General features: G+C 48.5%; 1 protein-coding gene across 8 annotated transcripts in view; it reads left to right on the forward strand.

Annotated features, from left to right (window-relative positions):
* The window catches only part of ERMARD (ER membrane associated RNA degradation), a 31,177-nt gene extending 11,149 nt beyond the window's left edge, over window positions 1–20,028 (forward strand). For 5 of the 8 annotated variants that reach the window (XM_043888135.1, XM_043888138.1, XM_043888136.1 and 2 more), the window contains 10 exons: window positions 271–373; window positions 7,056–7,085; window positions 7,989–8,057; window positions 9,600–9,773; window positions 15,794–15,877; window positions 16,576–16,652; window positions 17,074–17,199; window positions 17,417–17,635; window positions 18,145–18,258; window positions 19,841–20,028. In XM_043888135.1, coding sequence (XP_043744070.1) covers window positions 271–373; window positions 7,056–7,085; window positions 7,989–8,057; window positions 9,600–9,773; window positions 15,794–15,877; window positions 16,576–16,652; window positions 17,074–17,199; window positions 17,417–17,635; window positions 18,145–18,258; window positions 19,841–20,021 — 1,177 coding nt within the window. In that variant the 3' untranslated portion in view covers window positions 20,022–20,028. The other 3 variants (XM_043888137.1, XM_043888141.1, XM_043888140.1) reach the window with 3 other exon arrangements.
* Window positions 20,029–24,203: the final 4,175 nt, after the last annotated feature.

The raw sequence follows: 24,203 nt of genomic DNA on the forward strand, positions 1-24,203 counted from the left end.
AACAAGTTTGGCAGGTATTTGGTGACATTTTAATCTGCTGCAGCTACTAAAACAGTCTCATCGTACATTAAAACACCAGAAAACAGTTTTATTGTCACTCGTCTCATGAGACCTTGATTCTGTTTTTGTTTCTCATGTTAGTGAGTAATCAGCCCTCACTGCTTTGGACATTCGTTGGTAACCTCTGGAAAACAGCACCCTTATTGTGGTGTTGGTGCCAGAGTTTACCTTTAGAACGTGAAGTTTTACTGATTTCCTTCAATTTCACAGGTTTGCTGACTGTGCCATATTGTTGTTGGTGCAGCTAGAGACTGGACTTAGGAAGGTTTTTGCTGAAGTTAACGAATGTCCAAAGAGACTTCTAACTGCTGAGGTACACTTCTAACTGCTCTAGTGGTTGGTGGTGGTGGTTGCTACTGTATTGACAGTTTTCTGTCCATAATTAAAGCTTTTACTATCTTGTTTTTGTTTATTGTTAGATGAATTTTCTTGTAAGAACTTTCTTTGGAAGGCTTGACTTATCATTTTTTGTGGTTTCCTATTTTGATTTTGTATGACTTCTATTCATCTGTGATTCTTCCCTTGTGGCTCAGCTCGTAAAGAATCTGACTGCAGTGTGGGAGGCCTGGGTTGGGAAGATCCCCTGGAAAAGGGAAAAGCTACCCACTCCAGTATTCTGGCTTGGAGAATTGCATGGACTGTATAGTCCATGAGGTTGCAAAGAGTCAGACACGACTGGGCGGGATAAAAATGGGAAAAAACATTCTGTCGTTTTTTATGTTGTTAATGATGTCATAAAAGTGGTTGATGCTCATGCTTTCTCTGTAGCCATAGTTACTGCTGTACTATTGTAACCCCACGATGTGGGCACAGGTGGTCTGCAGCTTGCCTTCTCTAAAGAGACTGCTTCCTTTTGGCCAGAGCTGCCAGTGGAGCTTAGAGATGCCTTTGAGTGGCCATGTCCTAGTGGGCTATGGGAGAATCCATTAGGTAGGGAAAAGGGGGAATATATATCATGGGATGAGCACAAGCATCTGCCGTAATGGTGTTCTTGTTTCTTCCTAGTTCATCGTCCTCTTTTTGCCCCTTAAATCAGTTCAGTTCAGTTCAGTCGCTCACTCGTGTCCGACTCTTTGCGACCCCATGAATCACAGCACGCCAGGTCTCCCTGTCCATCACAAACTCCCGGAGTTTACTCAAACTCGTGCCCATCGAGTCAGTGATGCCATCCAGACATCTCATCCTCTGTCATCCCCTTCTCCTCCTGCCCCCAATCCCTCCCAGCATCAGGGTCTTTTCCAATGACTCAACTCTTCGCATGAGGTGGCCAAAGTATTGGAGTTTCAGCTTCCGCATCAGTCCTTCCAATGAACACCCAGGACTGATCTCCTTTAGGATGGACTGGTTGGATATCCTTGCAGTTCAAGGGACTCTCAAGAGTCTTCTCCAACACCAGTTCAAAAGCATAAATTCTTCGGCGCTCAGCTTTCTTCACAGTCCAACTCTCACATCCATACATGGCTACTGGAAAAACTATAGCCTTGACCAGACAGACCTTTGTTGGCAAAGTAATGTCTCTGCTTTTTAATATGCTATCTAGGTTGGTCATAACTTTCCTTTCAAGAAGTAAGCATCTTTTAATTTCATCGCTGCAGTCACCATCCGCAGTGATTTTGGAGCCCCCAAAAATAAAGTCTGACACTGTTTCCACTGTCTCCCCATCTATTTCCCATGAGGTGATGGGACCAGATGCCATGATCTTAGTTTTCTGAATGTTAAGCTTTAAGCCAACTTTTTCACTCTCCTCTTTCACTTTCATCAAGAGGCTATTCAGTTCCTCTTCACTGTTTGCCATAAGGGTGGTGTCATCTGCGGTTATTGATATTTCTCCCAGCAATCTTGATTCCAGCTTGTGCTTCTTCCAGCCCAGCGTTTCTCATGATGTACTCTGCATATAAGTTAAATAAGCAGGGTGACAATATACAGCCTTGACGTACTCCTTTTCCTATTTGGAACCAGTCTGTTGTTCCATGTCCAGTTCTAACTGTTGCTTCCTGACCTGCATACAGGTTTCTCAAGAGGCAGGTCAGGTGGTCTGGTATTCCCATCTCTTTCAGAATTTTCCACAGTTTATTGTGATCCACACAGTCAAAGGCTTTGGCATAGTCAATAAAGCAGAAGTAGATGTTTTTCTGGAACTCTCTTGCTTTTTCAATGATCCAGCGGATATTGGCAATTTGATCTCTGGTTCCTCTGCCTTTTCTAAAACCAGGTTGAACATCTGGAAGTTCTCGGTTCACGTATTGCTGAAGCCTGGCTTGGAGAATTTTGAGCATTGCTTTACCTAGTGTGTGAGATGAGTGCAGTTGTGCAGTAGTTTGAATATTCTTTGGGATTGCCTTTCTTAGGGACTGGAATGAAAACTGACCTTTTCCAGTCCTGTGGCCACTGCTGAGTTTTCCAAATTTGCTGGCATATTGAGTGCAGCACTTTACAGCATCATCTTTCAGGATTTGAAATAGCTCAACTGGAATTCCATCACATCCACTAGCTTTGTTCGTAGTGATGGTTTCTAAGGCCCACTTGACTTTCAGGATGCTTGCTCTAGGTGAGTGATCACACCATTGTGATTATCTGGCTCGTGAAGATCTTTTTTGTACAGTTCTTCTGTGTATTCTTGCCACGTCTTCTTAATATCTTCTGCTCTGTTAGGTCCATATCATTTCTGTCCTTTATCGAACCCCTCTTTGCCTGAAATGTTCCCTTGATATCTCTAATTTTCTTGAAGAGATCTCTAGTCTTTCCCATTCTGTTGTTTTCCTCTATTTCTTTGCATTGATCGCTGAGGAAGGCTTTCTTATCTCTCCTGGCTATTCTTTGGAACTCTGCATTCAAATGGGAATATCTTTCCTTTTCTCCTTTGTTTTTCGCGTCTCTTCTTTTCACAACTATTTGTAAAGCCTCCTCAGACAACCATTTTGCCTTTTTGCTTTTCTTTTCCATGGGGATGGTCTTGATCCCTGTCTCCTATACAATGTCACGAACCTCTGTCCATAGTTCATCAGGCTCTCTTTCTATCAGATCTAGGCCCTTAAATCTATTTCTCACTTCCACTATGTAGTCATAAGGGATTTGATTTAGGTCATACCTGAATGGTCTAGTGGTTTTCCTACTTTCTTCAGTTTAAGTCTGAATTTGGCAATAAGGAGTTCATGATCTGAGCCACAGTCAACTCCTGGTCTTGTTTTTGCTGACTGTATAGAGCTTCTCCATCTTTGGCTGCAAAGAATATAATCGATCTGATTTTGGTGTTGACCATCTGGTGATGTCCTTAAATAGGCATTCCTCAAAAAATCCTGTCTTCAACCCTCTACTCCTTATATGCATCCCCTGGGAGAGCTCACATAATCCAGTGCCTGAAGCTGTTACCTCTGTGGGAGCAACACCAATCAAAATACTCCGAAACTAATGAAAATGAAAGCCCCACATGGCACAAGTTGTTGATGCAGTTAAAGCAGTGCTAAGAGGGTGGTTTAGAGCATTAAGTTCTAGCCGTCTTCAAGGCATTCTTTCTAACTCACAGTTCTTTGATCTCCTGTGTTAGGTTTACACCTGTTTGTTCACTATGTTCATAGGAGCTTTCGCCAGCATCCAGATTTACTTTACTTCAATAAAGGCGATTTTTTTCTTCCACAAATTTGTTCTCTGATATTCCTTACTATCCTTATTCTAAATATGATTTTGCCCCTCCTACCGTCTTGTTGGGGCTTCTCCTTTGTTCTTGGACGTGGGTATCTTTTTTTGGTGGGATCCAATGTTCTCCTGTTGATGGTGGTTCAGCAGTGAGCTGCAATTTTGGAGTTCTCGTAGGAGAAAATGAGCGCATGTCCTTCTACTCTGCCATCTTCTGACGTGCAAGAAACTAAGATCATGGCATCTGGTCCCATCACTTCATGGCAAATAGATAAGGAAACAATGGAAACAGTGACGGACTTCATTTTCTTGGGCTCCAAAATCACTGCAGATGGTGACTGCAGCCATGAAATTAAAAGACGCTTGCTCCTTGGAACAAAACCTATGACCAACATTGACAGCCTATTAAAAAGCAGAGACATTACTTAGCTGACAAAGGTCCGTCTAGTCAAAGTTGTGATTTTTTCAGTAGTCATGTATGGATGTGAGAGTTGGACCATAAAGAAGGCTGAGCCCCGAATAATTGATGCTTTTGAACTGTAGTGTTGGAAAAGGCTCTTGAGAGTTCCTTGGACTGCAAGGAGATACAGCCAGTCCATCCTAAAGGAAATCAGTCCTGAATATTCATTGGAAGGACTGATGCTGAGCTGAAACTCCAATACTTTGGCCACCTGATGCGAAGAACTGACTGATTTGAAAAAACCCTGATGCTGGGAAGTATTAAAGGTGGGAGGAGAAGGGGATGACAGAGGATGAGATAGTTGGATGGCATCACTGACTGGATGGACATGAGTTTGAGAAAGCTCCGGGAGTTGGTGATGGACAGGGAGGCTTGGCGTGTTGCAGTCCATGGGTCACAGAGAGTCAGACAGGGCTCTGTCCTCTTTGTGGCTCCACATCCAGCTTCAGCGCCGTCTGTGCTCCGCCTGCCCTCATCCTCCCGTGCATTACCCTGCTGGTGGGTCGTGCCCCTGATTGACCCAGTGGTCTACCAGTGCTTGGCTTCACTGGCTCGTATCTTGCTCACCTGAACTTGTCCTCACAAGTCTTCGTGCTTCTCCTCCTCCTCTCATCCATTCTCCTGCTGCCACTGATTATTTGCTAAGTTTATGAGTATTCCTGTGTCTTCTATGAACCCGTCTGCTTAAAAGCCTTTCATGACTTCCGGTGCCTGATTGCACTGCTCACGTTTCTGGTTTAAAGGATCTCAGAGTCTGGCCCCAGCCTTTCTCCACTTTGTTCTCCACCTGATTTCACCAGCATCATTTAGACTCCTTGCCAGTTTCTGGACATGCATACCTTTCTTCTTCCTTGCCTGCTGTTCCCTGCCCGGCAGCTTGCAGCCACAGGGGTGACCTCGCAGAGCCTTGTCTACTCAGACCTAACACTGCTTTCCTCTGTATTCTGTTTCTGTCTTATCTGGAGGTGGTTCTGCACTGCATTTTTGTAGAGGTCTCTGGTGCAGCCCTGGGGACTGGGATGTCCATACTTGGGTCTGCTGGTGCCACACCCAGTGTCTTTCACTGGGCTCTGCCCAGTCCAGTGTTATGGAGTGAAACCTGGCCTTCCAGTGGAAAGAGCTGGAGCCCCAGGGTCAGCTCTCATTCGGGTGTTCTTAGAATTGACTTCATGGTGTCCTGGCCACTCAGTGCATGGCTCTATGGTTCATGAATTTGGTCATTTAGTTGTCATTTCACTGCACAGGTAGACACGGTGACTATTTCTGCAGAGGATAGTTTATCAGATAATATCTTAAATTTTACCTAGAATAAACCTAACACCAGTTTACTGATGAGTGAGTGATAGTCACTCAGTCGTATCTGACTGTTCATGACCCCATGGGCTGCAGCCTGCTGGCTCCTCTGTCCATGGAATTCTCCAGGCAAGAATACTGGAGTGGGTTGCCATTTCCTCCTCCAGGGGATCTTCCCGCCCCAGGGATTGAACCCAGGTCTCCTGCATTGCAGACAATTTCTTAACCATCTGAGCCACCAGGGAAAGCTACTTTTAAGACATTTCTAAGTATAAAGACAGGTCAACTTAAAAAGTATCAGCAAGTACATGCTTGACTTTATCTTATAATCTGTAGATAGTACATTATAATATGTAATGAATCCATATACCTTTTCCAAACAACCGAGACAGAAGTAGCAATAAAGTTATAAATGACAGTCATCAAACAGATGAAATAAGTTAGATGAAGCTTCTCTCTCAAAGAGATGGGGACTGGGCAAATGGTCAGGAAGGAAATACAATGTGCTTTTAACTTTGTACTAAAAGTAATGTTCATGCAGTTTACTTATAAGGCGATATACAAATGAAAATACTTTGTAAAACTATAAACTGCTTCTGCAAATTCTATGATTATTTTATGGCATAAAATCTCTTCAGAGTCAATGGAGGCTGTGAAGATGAGTGAGACTTTGTGACTTTTTAGAAGCTTATGTGTATAGGGGTGCAAGAGAAGGTATTTATACCAATTCTGTAAAACAAGATAGAGGTTTATTTCCATCATTTATGGAGATGAGTGAAAAGTTAAGTCTTTGAGGAAGTGGTGGGAATATTTAGTAGGCAGTTGAATACTTAGAATAGAGCTCAGGAGAGATTTTAGCATCGGCAGAACAGGTTTGGGAGTATATGGGCTTTAGAGCCATCTTCACAGCAATACATGTTGAAGAATATGTGATAATAAATATTAAAATGAAAGTCTGTTAATGAGCATTAATAAGTGCAACATGTTTCTTGGGTGCTCAGCCTCCTCACAATACCGATTTTGACACGCTATGTGTAAAATCGTGCTGACTTCCCCAGAAGCCTTTGAGATGGGCATTCCTCACTTCTGGTTTAGCAGAGAAACTGGGGTGTGTGAAGGTGCTCAGGGTTTCACGTGCAGAAGGTGCTGAAGTTGGGATTGGAATGTCGAGGCAGTCTGGCCCCGAGCCACATCTGTAAACCCTGCACCAGTTACTCAAGAAGCATGAAAGGCACCAGATGCTTGTTGGAGAAAATACTCAATTGTGCACGCTTGCACACAGATACCAGTCATCAGTAGAGGTACTCTGTGTGTGTGAGCAGTGGTTTGTGAAGTTGTGGGATTGTGAGTGTCAGATGCACGTGAATTGCTGTACGTGTGAGGGTGATAGTCTTACGCGGCTTGTCCGCCAGGATCACTGTATCTTCATGCCTTGTGTATCATATTTATGTAGTCAGCAACATCCTTCCCAAAGTGTTGCTAGATGAAGTTTTATTTACAAAAGAAGGCTTCATATTTGTGGCCCTACGCTAGAATTGTTTCCTGCTTTGAATAATGTCACACTACTTGTATTTTGCTTTAATTATTTCTTTTCTTTCCTTTTCTAAAGTCAACAGCTCTTTATACTACCTTCGATGAAGTAAGTAAACTTCTAAGATATCTTGAGACAAGCAGAACATTGTATTTGTTTAAAATAAAAATTAAAATGTAAAATTAAAAATCAGCCATAAATCATACGCTTGCAGGAAAATATTGCAGAAAAACATAAGCAGAAAAAAAGAAAAAGCTGATGATAGTGTTGAGTATAGCTTTCAGGCTAATTATTAACCTAGTTTCTAAAGTTATGGAAAGGCCATAACATACATGTACACACATGTATATATGTATAAACACACCATGTACAGTGTTTGCACATATACATAAACACATATATAAACATATATATATAAACACATATATACACATACACACATATACACAAACTGTGCATAAACACACACACACATATATATATACGCACATGTGAGTATGTGTTAGTCGCTCAGTCGTGTCCGACTCTTTGTGACTCCATGGACTATAGCCCACCAGGCCGCAGGCTTGTCCGTCCATGGACTTCTCCAGGCAAGAATTCTGGAGTGGGTTGCCATTCCCTTCTCCAGGGGATCTTCCTGACCCGGGTATTGAACCTGGGTCTCCTGCATTGCAGGCAGATTCTTTACCATCTGAGCCACCAGGGAAGCCCATATGTGCGCATACATATACCTGAATATATATAAGCACATACACACCTCTATACATGGAAATGCATGAAGCACACACATCACACAATTAAGAATACATATATATCTTCTTAAACTCATTATATTGGTTAAGAAAACCTTTCCTAAATAGGTGGTTGCTACTTTCTTAAGACTGTCCTTATTTAATCTGTTTTGGACTTAACACATGTCACACCACATGTCTAGTATCTTTTGACAATGAAAGTTCTATGTATGTATACTTGTATACCAGTTGATCAACTTATTTCTTTTTGCTGTTTTAGATATTGGCAAAACACTTGATTGATGGTAAAATCAACCAGCTTCCTGTTTTCCTGGGAGAGCCTGCAATGGTAAAGTGTCAGGCATTTATAATTTAATACCCTGCTATTTACCAATATGATTAGCTTTTCTCAAAAATGACATTAATTTTGTCTTGTTTCCTGCCCAGAAGTGCTCCTGAAGCATTTGCTTGTCTGAACTCCACTGTCTTTGCAGCTGACATAGGCTGAGCTCTGAGTAAGCTCAGGCCCTGTGCTTCATGCTGATTATCCAGACGTCCTTACCCTAGGACCTGAGGACTTAGTCACCCTGGTCCTAACAGTGTTTGAATTTGTGGGTTATATGAATTTAGTGATGAAATGTGTGAAACTGTTAGTCATTTAGTCACGTCCATCTCTTTGCAAGCCCATGGAGTGTATATAGCCCCCAGGCTCCTCTGTCCATGGGATTCTCCGGGCAAGAATACTGGAGTGGGTAGCCATTTCCTTCTCTAGAGGATATTCCTGACTCAAGGACAGAACCCAGGTCTCCTGCGTTGCAGGCAGATTCTTTCCCATCTGAGCCACCAGGGAAGCCCATATGTGCTGGTAGCAGGGACTGTATTTGCTTTATGAACAACAACAAAGTCAGATGTGACTAGTAAGATAGAGTGTTGGATGAGAAGATAATTATTTAGATCTGTTTTCTATTTGTCAAATTCTTGTATGTTATGAGGATATTGCAGTGACTTCTTTGGACTGTAAATAGGATTTTTATATTTTTTAACTGGGAGCCAGCATCCTGGGTTCCAGTTCCCACTGTGTGACATCAGTCACTCCTTTCTGCTACCAGGAAGTTAGCATGATTAAACTCGTTTATCTAAAGCCCTTTTTCATCTTGAATCTCTGTGACTCCTCTGTCCAGCGGCAGTTTGCTTGAATCAGCAAATGTGGTTTTCTGACTCTTTTTCCTCTGCCTGTGGAAGAGTCCTTGAACATTTGTGATTAAGAAAACAGCCGTGTCTTCACAGGGCTTCAAAAATAAAGGGGCGATCTGAGAAAGGACATGTGAGAAAGAGGCATGAGGGGAAAGAAAACCGGTGCTGTCCATGTGAGCACAGCTATGGATTCCAGGTGTGGTCAGCACAGTCCTCCTCCTTCAGGGGGTGAGGCTGGGAATGGTGCGGCCACCAAGCACTGGAGCCGTGCAGGCAGCTCTGCAGCCCTGGTGCAGTCCTCCAGACTCGCCAGCTTCTTGTGAGTCCGCAAGGAACAGGCGCAGAAACGCGGCTCCCCGGGAGAGCCAGCCTGAGCCGCGGGGCTCCTGCCTGAGGTCGCGGGGTGCAGTTCCAGAGGACGGGGCTCCCCAGCAGCATCCTGCCCCGGGCGGCAGGGTGCCATTACACAGAAGGGAGGTCCTGCAGGAGAACGCGGCGGCGGCGGCGGGTGCAGTGAGAAGCCGAGGGATCCCGGGTGGCTTGGTGCTTATCTGCTCTGTGACCGTGACGGACTCTTCCAGGCTCACTTTTCCGTAATGAACATTGCTGCTTCGGCTTGCCCTTTCTGGGCCTCAGGCTTCCTTCTTTCTGCTGAGAATACTAACCACACGCTTTTTGTGTCCTTTTTCTTTGACAGGAATTTCTCTGGGATTTCCTAAACCATCAGGAGGGTCCCCGTCTAAGAGATCGGTTAAGCCATGGGGAAGTCAGTTTACCTGAATTTCCGAAAGCAGCAGCCAATCAGCTGCTTGCGTTTTCCTTTGTCCTTTTACTCAGATTTATTGATGAAGATCTGTTATCAGTGTTCAAGGTAACGTGTAGGGAAGAAGACGTTTCATTAGATTCACTTCTTTCAGTTGAGAAGGAATGGAGTTATTTTCAAATGTAATTAATTATATTTTAAGTATCTTTTAATTTATTTGAGTTATGGTGTGCCTCCGTCTGAACAGATTACTTGTGGACATGTATTCTCTATAACATAAATTAATATTACTTGATCTCACCTAAAATAATTGATCCTATTTTTTTTACTCTAAATCTGTATTTATTTACTTAAACCTTTTTAATGGAGCCCAGTTGATTTATAGTGTGTTAGTTTCAGATGTACAGCAGCGTGGATCAGTCACACACACACACGTTCCCACTGTTTGAGGTTCCTTTCCCGTACCCGCCACGACAGATGACTGGGTGGAGTTACCTGTGTGTGCAGTAGGTCCTTACTGGTCACCGGTTTTATGTACAGTAGTGTCTACGTGTCAGTCCAATCCCCAGTTCATCCTCCGCTCCCTCTTATCCCCTGATAGCCATGAGGGGGATAAGCCAAGAAAACAAACAGCCATTGTTTTCTACTGCTGTAACTCTTTCTGTTTTGTAAATAGGTTATTTGTACCACTTTTTTGTATTCCACATATGAGCAATATCATATGATATTTGTCCTTCTTTCAGTATGAGAGTCTCTCTATCTGTGTTGCTATTGGTTGTCTTTAGGTTTTTCCTCTCTGGCTTATGCATTTGGAGTTCTTCTTAAAAGACCCTTTTAAGGTTTTTGTTTTCTGAAATTATAGAAGTATTCATATGCTTTCAATTACAGTTGCACAGCTTTCTTTCCATTTACATCTTTTGATCCAGCAGGAATTTATCTCACCTGGGAATCTAGCTTTTTTTTTCTTTAACAAATTGCTTGCAAGTTGGCCAACCCCATTTAGAGAATAAACATCTCTGTGCAGGGTGCCCTGAACTCCAGACCTGGACTCCCTTTTCCTGTCTTTACTGAGTCTCACAGCACATTAGTTGGTGTTGACATTAACACTCACATTAGTGTCTGACATTATGGTCCTGTTTCTCTTCTTCTTCAGAATGTCCTGCCTCTTCTCTGATTGTTATTATTCCAGTGAACCTGTGCAGTTAAATACAAAGCCCATAGGGATGAGCCCCTGATGGATTAATGTGGGGATAATTGACGAGAGTGGCTGCTCAGGCGCCAAGGCCAGTCCCCCACTTCACTCTCCCGGTTCCGTGCTCTCCCTCACGACTGAGCCCCAGGTCCGCGTCCCCCTCCCCTGCCGCCCCCGCACTGAGCCCCCAAGCATCCCCCGTGCTCAGAGGCCCTCCCACGGCTCCTGTCAAGGGGGAAGCCATGTGTGCTGTGGTGGCCACTGGCTCATGGCTGGCTTCAGGTGTGAGTCCTGGTGACCCTGCCAGGTACCAACCGCCCTGTGAGCCTCATGGCTGTCTGATTTGTAGGTGTCGGAGTAAATGGAAGTTAACTGCATTTCTTCTCCAAGTAACAACTAGCCATTTGAGTGGTTTTGTGCTGTTGAGAGTTCTAGGTAGTTACTGCTTATACATAGGGAGGCTTTTGACTTCCATGTATTAAATTTGTTGGCTATCAACTCACTGACTTTGCCGTTCTTCAGTGGCAATTCATGTCCGACTCTGCAACCTCATGGACTACAGCACACCAGGCTTCCCTGTTCTTCACCACCTCCTGGAGTTTGCTCAAACTCATGTCCATTGATTCAGTGATACCTTTGAACCATCTCATCCTCTGTCACCCCCTTCTCCTCCTACCCTCAGTCTTACCCAGCATAGGGTCTTTTCCAGTGAGTTGGCTCTTTTCATGAGGTGGCCAAAGGATTGGAGCTTAAGCTTCAGCATCAGTCCTTCCAATGAATATTCAGGACTGATTTCCTTTAGGATTGATTGGTTTGATATCCTTGCAGTCCAAGGGACTCTCAAGAGTCTTCTTCAGCACAGTTCAAAAGCATCAGTTCTTTGGCACCAGCCTTCTTTATGATCCAGCTCTCACATCTGTACATGATTACTTGAAAAACCGTAGCTTTGGAAAAACCATAGATGGACCTTTGTCAGCAAAGTGATGTGTGTGCTTTTTAATATGCTGTCTAGGTTGGTCACAGTTTTTCTTCTGAGGAGTAAGCGTCTTTTAATTTCATGGCTGCAGTCACCATCTGCAGTGATTTTGGAGCCCAAGAAAATAAAGTCAGCCACTGTTTCCACTGTTTTCCCATCTATTTGCCATGAAGTGGTGGGACTGGATGCCATGATCTTAGTTTTTCAAATGTTGAGTGTTAAGCCAGCTTTTTCACTCTCGTCTTTCACTTTCATCAAGAGGCTTTTTAGTTCCTCTTCACTTTATTTCATTAGAGTGGTGTCATCTGCATATCTGAGGTTGTTGCTATTTCTCTCCAGTTTGTGCTTCCTCCAGCCCGGCATTTCACATGATGTACTCTGCACAGAAGTTAAATAACCAGGGTGACAATATACAGCCTTGACTTACCCTTTTCCTAATTTTGAACCAGTCCATTGTCCTGTGTGTGGTTCTAACTGTTGCTTCTTGACCTGCATACAGATTTCTCAGGAGGCAGGTAAGGTGGTCTGGTATTCCCATCTCTTGAAGAATTTTCCGCAGTTTGTTGTGATCCATACAGTTGAAGGCTTTAGTGTAGTCAGTGAAGCAGAAGTAGATGTTTTTCTGGAATTCTCTTGCTTTTTCTATGATCCAAAGGATGTTGGCAATTTGATCTCTGGTTCCTCTGCCTTTTCTAAATCCAGCTTGAACATCTAGAAGTTCTCAGTTCACATGCTATTAAAGGCTAGCTTGAATGACTTTGGGCATTACCTTGCTGGCATGTGAAATGAGTGCCATTGTGCGGTAATTTGAACATTCTTTGGCATTGCCCTTCTTTGGGATTGGAATGAAGACTGACCTTTTTTAGTCCTGTGGCCACTGCTGAGTTTTCCAAATTTGCTGGCATATTCAGTGCAGCATTTTAACAGCATCATCTTTTAGAATTTGAAATAGCTTAGCTGGGATTCCATCACTTCGACTAACTTTATTTGTAGTAATGCTTCCTAAGGCCCACTTGACTTTACACCCCAGAATGTCTGGCTCTAGATGAGTGATCACACCATCATGGTTATCTGGGTCATTAAGACCTTTTCTTGTATAGTTCTTCTGTGTATTCTTGCCACCTCTTCTTAATATCTTCTGCTTCTTTTAGGACCAAAGCATTTCTGTCCTTTATTGTGCCCATCTTTGCATGGAATGTTCCCTTGGTATCTCTGATTTTCTTAAAGAGATCTCTATTATAGTTTTCCGCTGTTTCTTTGCATTGTTCAGTTCAGTTCAGTTTAGCCGCTCAGTCGTGTCCGACTCTTTGTGACCCCATGAATCGCAGCACACCAGTCCTCCCTGCCCATCACCAACTCCCAGAGCCCACCCAAACCCATGTCCATTGAGTTGGTGATGCCATCCAACCATCTCCTTCTCTGTCATCCCCTTCTCTTCCCACCCTCAATCTTTCCCAGCATCAGGGTCTTTTCAAATGTGTCAGCTTTTCGCATCAGGTGGCCAAAGTATTGGAGTTTCAGCTTCAGTGTCAGTCCTTCCAATGAACAGCCAGGACTGATCTCCTTCAGGATGGACTGGCTGGATCTCCTTGCAGTCCAAGGGACTCTCAAGAGTCTTCTCCAACACCACAGTTCAAAAGCATCAATTCTTCGATGCTCAGCTTTCTTTGTATTCCAACTCTCACATCCATACATGACTACTGGAAAAACCTTAGCCTTGACTAGATGGACCTTTGTGGACAAAGTAATGTCTCTGCTTTTTAATATGCTGTCTAGGTTGGTCATAACTTTCCTTCCATGGAGTAAGCGTCTTTCAATTTCATGGCTGCAGTCATCATCTGCAGTGATTTTAGAGCCCAAGAGAATAAAGTCAGCATTGGTCACTTAAGGCTTTCTTATCTCTCCTTGCTATTCTTTGGAACTCTGCATTCAGATGGGTATATATTACCTTTTCTCCTTTGTCTTTCAGTTCTCTTCTTTTCTCAGCTATTTGTAAAGCCTCCTCAGACAACCAGTTTGCCTTATTGCATTTCTTTTTCTTGGGGATGGTTTTGGTCACTGCTTCTTGTATGGTGTTATGAACTTCCTTCCATAGTTGTTCAGGCACTCTATGTCTACCAGATCTAATCCCTTGAATCTGTTGGTCACCTCCACTGTATAATAATAAGGGATTTGATTAGGTCAGTTGTGAATGGCCTAGTAGGAAATGGCAACCCACCCCAGTACTCTCACCTGGAGAATCCCATGGAAGGAAGAGCCTGGTAGGCTGCAGTCCATGGGGTTGCTGAGAGTTGGACACAACTGAGCGACTTCACTTTCACTTTTCACTTTCATGCACTGGAGAAGGAAATGGCACCCCACTCCAGTGTTGTTGCCTGGAGAATCCCAGGGACGGCAGAGCCTGGGGGCTGCCGTCTGTGGGGCCGCACAGAGCCGGACACGACTGAAGCGACTTAGCAGCAGCAGCAGCAGTGGCTTTTCCTACTTTCTTCAATGTAAGTCTGAATTTGGCAACAAGGAGATTATGCTCTGAGCCACAGTCAGCTCCCAGTCTTGTTTTTGCTGACTATATAGAGCTTCTCTATCTTTGGCTGCAAGGATATAATCAATCTTATTTCGGTATTAACCATCTGGTGATGTCCACGTGTAGAGTCATCTCTGTGTTGTTGGAAGAGGGTGTTTGCTCTGACCAGTGTATTCTCTTGGCAGAACTCTGTTAGCCTTTGCCCTGCTTCATTCTGTAGTCCAAGGCCAAACTTGTTACTCCAGGTATCTCTTGACTTCTTACTTTTGCCTTCCAGTCCCTTAGGATGAAAAGGACATCTTTTTTTGGTGTTCGTTCTAGAAGGTTTCCTAGATCTTCATAGAACCATTCAACTTCAGCTTCTTCATCACTAGTGGTTGGGGCAGAGATTTGGATTACTGTGATGTTGAATAGTTTGCTTTAGAATCAAACTGAGATCATTCTGTCATTTTTTTAGATTGCACCCAAGTACTGCATTTCAGACACATTTGTTGACTGTGAGGACTACTGTATTTCTTCTAAGGGATTCGCCCACAGTAGTAGGTATAATGGTCATCTGAATTAAATTCACCCATTTCTGTCCCTTTTAGTTCACTGATTCCTAAAATGTCGATGTTCACTCTTGCCATCTCCTACTTGACCACTTCCAATTTACCTTGACTCATGAACCTAACATTCCAGGTTCCTATGCAGTGTTCTTTACAGCATCGAACTTTACTTTCACCACCAGACACATCCACAATTGGGCATCTTTTCTGCTTTGGCTCAGCCTCTTCATTCTTTCTGAAGCTGTTTATCTGTTCTCCCTCAGTAGCAAATTGGACACCTACTGACCTATGGCATCTTCCAGTGTCGTATTTTTTGCCTTTTCATCCTGTTCATGGGGTTCTCAAGGCAAGAAAACTGGAGTTGTTTGCCATTCCCTTCTCCAGTTGAACACATTTTGTAATAGTCCACAGACTTGGGTTTGCCAGTTATACAGGTGTGTCAGCTGTAAATAATGTAATTTTTTTACTCTTTTAGAAATACTTATATGTCTGGCAGTTGAGTGTTTATAGTATGTATTCCGCTTCTAGTTATATTCATTTTTAATGTTTAAATTCTTGTTGTGTCCTAGTTTTTTAGGAGAATCTCTTAAATTTTCCAATTGTTTGAACTCTTTTTCTCATTTATTTCTGGTTTTGCTGCGTTGTGGACAGAGTGGCATTTGTAATTGATAACTATTAATCAGCCTTATGTAAGATAATTCTGTTGGTTATGGCTTGACTACTATGTCAAAGCTGTTTTAATGAAGAGTTTTCCTTCCTGTAGCTGAGAGAATTATGTGTAGGGAGTTAACGAGAAGTCAGAACTCTTATGTGACCTCAGCTGCAATAGCAGAGAAACAGAAGCCTGACCAGAGTTGTACTAACAACGGTCTGTTTTCTCTAAACCAGGAAGAGGCCGCAGTGAGGCCACTGATGAGCCTCGCAGCAGCCTACGTTTCTCGCTGCCACCCAGCTTCTCAGCTTCAAAAGCAGGTATGTGGGGAGAGGCCTGCGGGTCCACAGCTGTAGAAACTTGAAGGGTGAGGCCGCCTCCTCCAGCCCGGCTCTGGGTCCCCAGACCTGACTCTGTGGCTTGTGTGCCTCCCAGATGTGTGGCCTTGGCCTGGCCACTGCATCTTTCTGGGGTCCAGCAGTTGAGGTGATGGTGGGTTTGCATCCTCGGTGTTTTTAGTACTCTGTGGGTGACTGCATGCCATTAACCCAGGACCTGTCACAGGCATTGCTTGGCAGTGGTGAGGGATGTTAGCTTCATCAGACCAGCTTTTGTTAACCTGTAGCTTAAACAAGCAATAAGCTTGTGAACATTTCTACCCGGATATTGTGATTGGAGAGTGGCTCAGAAAGTTTATTTTACATATGGCAGGCGGTACCAGGGAGCAAGGTGGGGTCGTGTCCAAGAATATAATCGTCACAATAGTTGCTAGTAGAAATTCTGAAAGGAAGCTGTAGAATCAGTGCAGGCTGGTTTGGGGGGATTTGCAGAGGTGTAGGAGAGAAGCCCAGCCCGGAGTGGACGGTCCCCAGGAGCGTTGGGTGGGAGGGGCTGTTGACACTTCCTAGGGATCTCATGTTTTCACCTGCCTTCCTGTACCTGTGTTGCCTGAATAACAGATGCCCACCCAGTTTTCAGATGTAGCCTCTGTAGCAGTTTTACAAACATGTCCTGTCAGGTGCTGAGCTGTGGGGGGAGCATTGGAGCTTGGCCTCTGCTGCCTTTGCCCGAAGAAGCCAAAAGGGAGGCTGTGCGGTGAGTCCTCACAGGAGCTTCGCAAGGCTCCGTGAACCTCAGCTCCAAACAGTGTCTTCTCTGGCAAGACTGTCCGGAGACAGGTCCCAAGGAGGGGTTACTAGGGCTTGGTGCTGGGGGGCCGAGACTGGGGGCTCGGAGCCCAGTCATGGGGGGAGCGTTTGCAGAGACCAAGGGCCCAAGCATGAAGGAATGCCTCCTGGGGAGGTGGGTGGCATCTGGCAGAATAGTCAGTCGGTGGTGCCTCTGTCATTTACCTTTACCTTGGCCTCCGATGTGGCTTTTTCATTTTATTTTGGGGAAAGCAAGTTCCAGATGAAGTGCTTTGCCCAGTGAACCACTGAAATAAACATAAGTTTGTGCTGGTCCTAATTGGGCAACTGCTCCTTGTCACATGTCTTTAAATGTTTCCTGTCTTCAGATCAGAAGGTGATTCTGAAACAGATGCCTGCAGCTCTTTAATCACAGAAATCGTGGCTGAGCTGTGTTGCCATGTGCCTGAGACACACCGCACTGCCCACCTCTCTGGGCCCCTTCCTCCTGAGGAGTGAGTCCGGGGCGTCCTGGGTGCTTGGGCCTGGGGGAGGTGTGTTGCGTTGCAGACTTCGCGGAGGAGCTGTTAGATAAGCCCTGATGGTGCGTGTGGCGACAGACGTTCTCACACAGGATCCACCGAGTCTGATGCCTGTGACGAGGCCGCGGCAGTTGTACAGGCCACCGGCCCAGGGCGGACAGGCCCTCAGGACCTGCTCTCCGCCCCGCAGGTGGCCCCGGCTGCTCCATGCGCTCTGCAGCATCCCCGTGCGGACCCTCTTCTGCCCCCGAGCTGTCCTGGAGGTGCTGGCTGTGCTCCGGAGGGTCAGCAGCCACTGTCGCCGCGTTTGTGACCAGGTGGCCGCGTGCGTGCAGCTGAGGCGCCGGCAGTGGGAGGACCGAAGCCTGCGCTCACGGCAGAGGCGGAACTACCTGCGTCTGGTGCGCAGGTGCGTGCTGCTTGCTCTGCTGGGCGGAGCTATGGTGGGCGGAGCTCTGGTGCGCAGGTGCGAGCTGCGTGGCCTGGTGCGCAGGTGCACGGCCTGCTGGGTGGAGCTATTGTGGGTGGAGCTCTGCTGGGCGGAGCTATGGTGGGCAGAGCTCTGGTGCGCAGGTGCACGGCCTGCTGGGTGGAGCTATTGTGGGTGGAGCTCTGCTGGGCGGAGCTATGGTGGGCAGAGCTCTGCTGGGCGGCTCTCACCTGATGGGCTTCTGCTCCCACTTCAGAGAATGCTTATTTTCGAGAAAAATTGCAATGGGTATCACTGTAAATACCACCTGTAACTGTAGAATATGGGTTCTACAGACCCAGCGAATTTTTGGATTTTAAAGGTAACAGCAGATTTACCCGGCAATGCTGGCACTGTGTATCTAGAATGCTCTGCATCCTCACGAAGGCACCTTATAAAGGTGATAAACACTTAGACTTACTAAGTTTTAACTGATTTTATGTTTTTAGTACGAAGCTTCTGTTTCCGATGCTTTACCTGATTTTATTGCTGATTGCGCTAGAATTGATCAACATTCACATGGTTCTTGGGAAGAATGCTTCCGAATACCAGCAGTACCTGAGGTCAGTGTGTAACAGTTCAGAACACCAGTGGTACCTGAGTCAGTGTGCACACTTCAGAATACCAGTGGTACCTGAGTCAGTGTGCACAGTTCAGAACACCCTCAGTACCTGAGGTCAGTGTATAACATTTCAGAATACCAGCAGTACATGAGGTGAGTGTGTAACACTTCAGAATACCAGCGGTACCTGAGGCCAGTGTGTAACACTTCAGAACACCCTCAGTACCTGAGTCAGTGTGTAACACTTCAGAACACCCTCAGTACCTGAGTCAGTGTGTAACACTTAAGAATACCCACAGTACCTGAGTCAGTGTGTAACACTTCAGAATACCCTCAGTACCTGAGTCAGTGTGTAACACTTCAGAATACCAGCAGTACATGAAGTGAGTGTGTAACACTTCAGAATACCAGCAGTACCTAAGGGGAGTGTGTAACACTTCAGAATACCAGCAGTACATGAGGTGAGTGTGTAACACTTCAGAATACCAGCAGTACATGAGGTGAGTGTGTAACACTTCAGAATACCAGCAGTACATGAGGTGAGTGTGTAACACTTCAGAATACCAGCGGTAACTGGGTCAGTGTGCACACTGCAGGAGATGAATCTGTGTGTCAGTGATTTTGAGTCATGTTCCCTCCTGTCTGGCCCTGAACTGCTCTTCTCTGTGGGTTTCAGTGCAAGTGAGTGAGCCTTTAGAGCTGACACAGTTCAGAAAGCTGAGTGGTCTACATGTGAATGATTTTGGAATCCCTCCTGACAGGGAGGAGGCTGGTGAAGCTGCAGCACCCTCAGCTGCGTGGACACCCAGAGCCTGGTCTGGCTCTAATCCGCAGACCGTCTGCCGCAGGGCCATGCACGCACCGTAGGGCAGTGCCCCCCACCCACTGGTCGCCGGCAGCCCCCAGCTGTGACAGCCACACAGGGCTCAGATGCCCCCAGTTCCTTTGGGGGCACAGTCACCTCATCTGAAAGCCACGGTCTAGACAGGGGTTGTGGGTTTTTGCTGTGTTAACTTCTCCCTAAGTGTGAAAATTTCAAAATTCCTTAGTTGGAGAAAATTTGGGGCTACTTGAGAAACTTTAAGGAGAACTTGGGAAATGTGGGCATGGCCCTTCTTCCCACCAGTCAGAGGCATTCCTGGGCTTCCTGGTGAGTCATCTTCCAGCAGAAGCCTTTCGGCAGCGATGGCTGCTCCCAGCGGCACCTGTATACTGTTGGGGGGGGGGGGGGCGGCCCCTCCATGGTGGGTGAGGCTAGTGGGGTGGAAACAGGAGGCGCAGCCCCCGAGGGTCTAGTGTCTTGTGGTCCAGGCGGCCCCTAAGGTCCCATCAGCAGAGCGTCCTGCATGGACCTGGGAGCGGGTGAGCTGTGTGGCGTGTGGACATCCACCCTGTAACGCTGACATTCTTGCCTTCATTCAGTTGGCATTCTCTCATTTCCATTTTGAATGTATTTCCTTTTCTTGAATCTTCAGGTGAAAATTAGCTAGAGTACTTCAATTGTGATTCCAAAATGAAGGGAATACACGTAAATCCTTGTTGCATTTTACAGTAGAATAGATAAATTACTTTCTTTTAAACAGGTTCTTAAAGTGTGTCTTGCAGTACACAGAGAACCTGGCAGCTTACACCAGCCAAGACAAAAACAAGTGGGACGAAGCTGTCCATCTCACACACGCGGCTTTGTTGAAGATTTGGACTTTCACTGAGAAGAAACAGATGTTAACACATTTAGCCAAAAAATCCACAAGTAAAGTCATCTGATAAGTCAGGATGCCTCGGGCTCTGTCAGAAACCCGACCGACCATGTGGACTTCATAGCCTGTGAATTGAGGACCCAAGGACCAGGTGGGTGTCCAAGGGCATAGCATCTGAGGGCAGGTGGGTTCGGGACTCTGATCCATCAGGGCCCCAAGCCTCCTGCCCTTCAGTTCTCCAGTCGCTTTCCGGCTGCTGGTGTGAGCCTCAGGTGGATCCCTGGGAAGCAGTGGCCACAGCAGTTTGGGGCCTCGTCTCCCAACGTGTCCTGTCCAGAGGAGACTCTTCTCGCTCAGCTGTCATGCAGGCGTGGCTGGCTACATTTTACTGGCCATAGTGCAAATCTTGAAATGATGGCTGTGACCAGCACCCTGCCCTGCGTTCACAGGTCAGGCTGGGCGGACGTCCACCCCTGGACCAGCCACTGGAGCATGGCGGGAGGCGTTGGGCCAGTCATCCCTGTCCTTGGAGCAGAGGGTGAGGTGGATGGGATGCAGATCTCGCTGGAGAGAGGTGGGAAGGCCCTGGGAAAGCCTGCCAGTCAGCCTGTCCCCAGGGGTCCAGGTCTGGCAGGTTAGTGCAGCCCCTGGGAGGACAGAGTGAGATGGGCCGTGGACACCCCCAGGTCAGGCTCGTGGGAAGCCCAGGCAGCCACCGCAGGAGGCTCCTCATCTGCTCCAGTGGCAGCAGCAAGGCCCGTGGTTCTCCAGGAGCCCCTGCAGGGCTGCCCTGAGCCCAGAGTCTGGGTGCACTCGGCTGTGCCCTTCCCCCGCTGGCCACACAGCCTCCTCTGGCCTTGCTGGTGGGTCAGCCTCCCAGGAAGGGTGTCCTGCCGTGTGCTCCAGCTTCTCTGCCCTCAGAGGTCGACAGGGAGGCCGCCGTGGGGCGGTGGGGCAGTGTGACCACAGACTTTCCTGGTCCAGCTGTCACTTCTCCAGTTCAACAGCAGCCACCCCTTTGTAACTGAACTTGTCGGTCAAGATGGGGACGCCTCCCGCTTCTGTCTGCCCCCCACACCATTGCCCACCCCCCCAGGCTGGACTCAAGTTACAATTATGATTTGGAGGAGAACCACTCATAACCCTGCTGGTGTTGGCGTTGGAATGGGGTGGGGGGCAGGGAAGAAGCAGCTGGGGCTGCGTGGTGACCGCGGGACCTGAGGCCGGGCTGGCCGCTGGGCTGAGGAGGCTTCCTGTCTCGTCGCCGCCTCCTCCCTCAGCCACTGGCCTCTGGTCGCTGGTCCTCACCTGGTAGGTCGACCCAAACCTCACTCCTCAAAGAGCTTTCCCGCTAGAAACCTCCTAGTTCTGGGAACTAGTTGTCCATTGCCTTTTACCCCTGGAGATGGGAATGCAGAGAGTTTTCCCAAGGCCCCCGCCTGGGCTGCAGCTGTCCCCAGGTGCGTGGGGAGCAGGCCCCCAGTCATAGCCCTTTGTCCTTTGCTTCCCTGGCAAGGCTGCCGGGAGGGCCCATCTGTGGCAGCGTTTTCTTGAGAACAGAAGCCTCCAGGCCAGCGGGCAGCCAGTGCACCGCCCCTGGCCATGGCTCCAGCAGGCCGGAGGTTGCCCCTGCACCTGCCGCCGGGACTGCGGACCTCTCAGCGGGGATGCAGCTGTGAGCACCGCCGTCCTGGCTGCATCCTCCAGGGGCTGGAGCGTGTGCCGAGCGGGTGCCGCCCTACTCGCTGAGCACCAGTGGCTGATGTGACGGGCTGGGAGGTCCCTGCGTCACCTGATGCCGGGGGGGGGGGGGCCCTTACCTCTTCCTCACGCCCCTGCACCCCTCCGACCCCCTTGTGTCGGACCCCAGGCTCGTTCCCCTGGGCCCCTGACTGCTGACCTCACTGACCCGGCGCGCTTTCCGTGGGTGTCCCCTCACCACGTGGTCCTTCCTGGCGCTTGACAGGGAGTGGTCCCCGCCCCCGCTGTCCTGGGGCCGCCCTGCGGCTGGGCACTGCAGCTCTGCCCTGCAGGTGGTGTCTGTGGACTCTGCAGAAATCACAGAACTCTTCACGCTTTGGGCAGCCATTACAGTAGGCACACACGAGGAGGAGTGAGCCTGTGGCTCTGTGACCCCCGCCTCGGAGCGAGCGGAGCCGGCTGCTGCGCGGTGGGGGCGTCGGCAGCTGGAGAAGGGGGTTCTCGAGGGGGGCCACCTGATGGCCGAAGGCTCAGAGGCACCGACTGGCTCCATCAGGAGGAAACTCGGAGCCCCGGGCAGAGGCGGAGTCCTGGTCTGTGCGGGGTCCCTGGGTCCTGGGGGGCGGGTCCTGGCCTGTGTGGGGTCCGAGAACAGCAGGGAGCTGGCTCTCACAAGGACAGGAACTGCGAGGCTTTGCCCGGGAGCCTCGGTCTGCTGTGGGCCTGTGTGTGGCTCCACCTGGCTCCCGTGTCCACACGAATGTGTGTCCACCAGGCCTGGCGGCACCCAGACCACAGGGTGAGAGCTGCCTTCATGCCCACCTGCAGGTCTTACTCTGGGTTTTGTGCCAAACCGGCCACTTGGCAGGTGAACCGGTTAGCAGCCCGACAGCCGGGGCCAGTCCTGTAGACGCTGCTTCCAGGATGCAGAGGCCCCCTGGGTGTCTCCTCTGCCCGGGTGGCAGGTGAGGTGCCTGCCTGCCCGTCCCCGGGGAGGGCATCCGGGTCGCTAGGTGCTCGGTTTACACTGTAGCCTGTGGCCATCCATGCTCCATCAGGCCGTCTCGGTCGCCGTGTTTGCTGCCCGTGTCACACCATTGACGGTGCCGCGTGGACAAGGGGGCCGCAGGTTCCAGGCTCTGCTGACCCCTGGAGACTTGGCAGAGCCCTCACGAGGCCGTGGAGACAGAAGCAGAGCGCTGCTGTGGGCTCGGCCCAGGCGCATGGCGGGGTGCCCGCCCGGGGGTGCTGACTGGAGACCCGGGCTGTGACGATCTGTCCCGATCTGTCCCGGAGCAGCGTTGCGGTGGGGGTCGCGTCTGATTACGTCGGTTTGTACATCGCGTCTGATTACATAGGCCCCCATCCGCGCTTCCCTGCCGCCACCCCTCTGCTCCGCAGGCCGCATGACCCCCTGTGGCTCTCAGCGCGCTACCGGCTTCAGGGTCGTGGGGAGTTCATTCTGCCTGCTTCTACTCGCCCTTCCCGCCACGGCCGAGGGCCGGGGGACCCACCGTCCTTCACGGCGAGGTCCAAGTCTGAGTTGGGGCCGGGGCCACAGAAGGGTCGGGTCGCTCTGCTGCCTGTTTGCTCGCAGCCAGGCCCCCAGCCCTTCCACGGATCGAGGGCGGCCTCAGCGGCGGCCCTGCCTACCTGTCTAAGGGGCGCTGGGACGAGGTAGCCACCAGAGGCCTCTCGGCTGTGTGTCTCTGACCGGCTCTGCCTGCAACCGTCACAGGACCAGGCGGGCGAGCAGACCCAGAGAGACCCCTGCCTTTGGGCGTCAGCGTCGCTTCCTGAGCAGACCAGCTACTCCTGTCTCGGGGCTTCCTCGTGGGCTGATGGGGATTCAGACGCCAGTGCGCTTGCTTCGTGGGCTGCTTTCTCTCCCTGATCCAGCTTCTCACTCGCTGTCCCCTGACTGTTCAAGGAGACTCAGAGTTTCTTTCATTTTATTAACCCCAGCCCCTAAACAGCATCTCAGTGTTCGTGTGTCTTCTCCTCAAGTCTCTCCTGTCTTAGTAAACAACCTGCACCTACTGATCAGGCCCCAAGGAATTTCTCCCATTTGAACTGTTCAAGGAGGTCTTGTTTCTGTCAACCTAGAAAGCGAAAGTGTTAGTCACTCAGTCGGGTGGACTCTGACCCCATGGGCTGCAGCCCGCCAGCCTCCTCTGTCCATGGGATTCTCCAGGCAAGAATACGGGAGTGGGTAGCCTATCCCTTCTCCAGGGGATCTTCCTGACCCAGGAATCGAACCCGGGCCTCCTGCATTGCAGGCAGATTCCCTGGTGAGCCACCAGGGAAGCCCCTATCACCCTAGATGTCTGACCAAATGGCTTCCCTTTAGGGAAGTTCTGTGGACCCACAAGGGGAGCAGCCCCGCACTTGAGAGGCACAGAGGGCACAGTGGGCTCTGCTCTGAATTACAGGCTGTTTTTCTCTTCCTTTTATGCTGATGGTTCCCAGACCCTGGTCCCCTGGACGGCTCAGCACCAGCACCACACAGGCCGTGTCCACTCACCAAAACCCTCCCCAAATGTCCAAC

This window comes from Cervus elaphus, chromosome 26 (genome assembly GCF_910594005.1).
Source record: "Cervus elaphus chromosome 26, mCerEla1.1, whole genome shotgun sequence".
NCBI classification, from domain to species: Eukaryota; Metazoa; Chordata; class Mammalia; order Artiodactyla; family Cervidae; genus Cervus; species Cervus elaphus.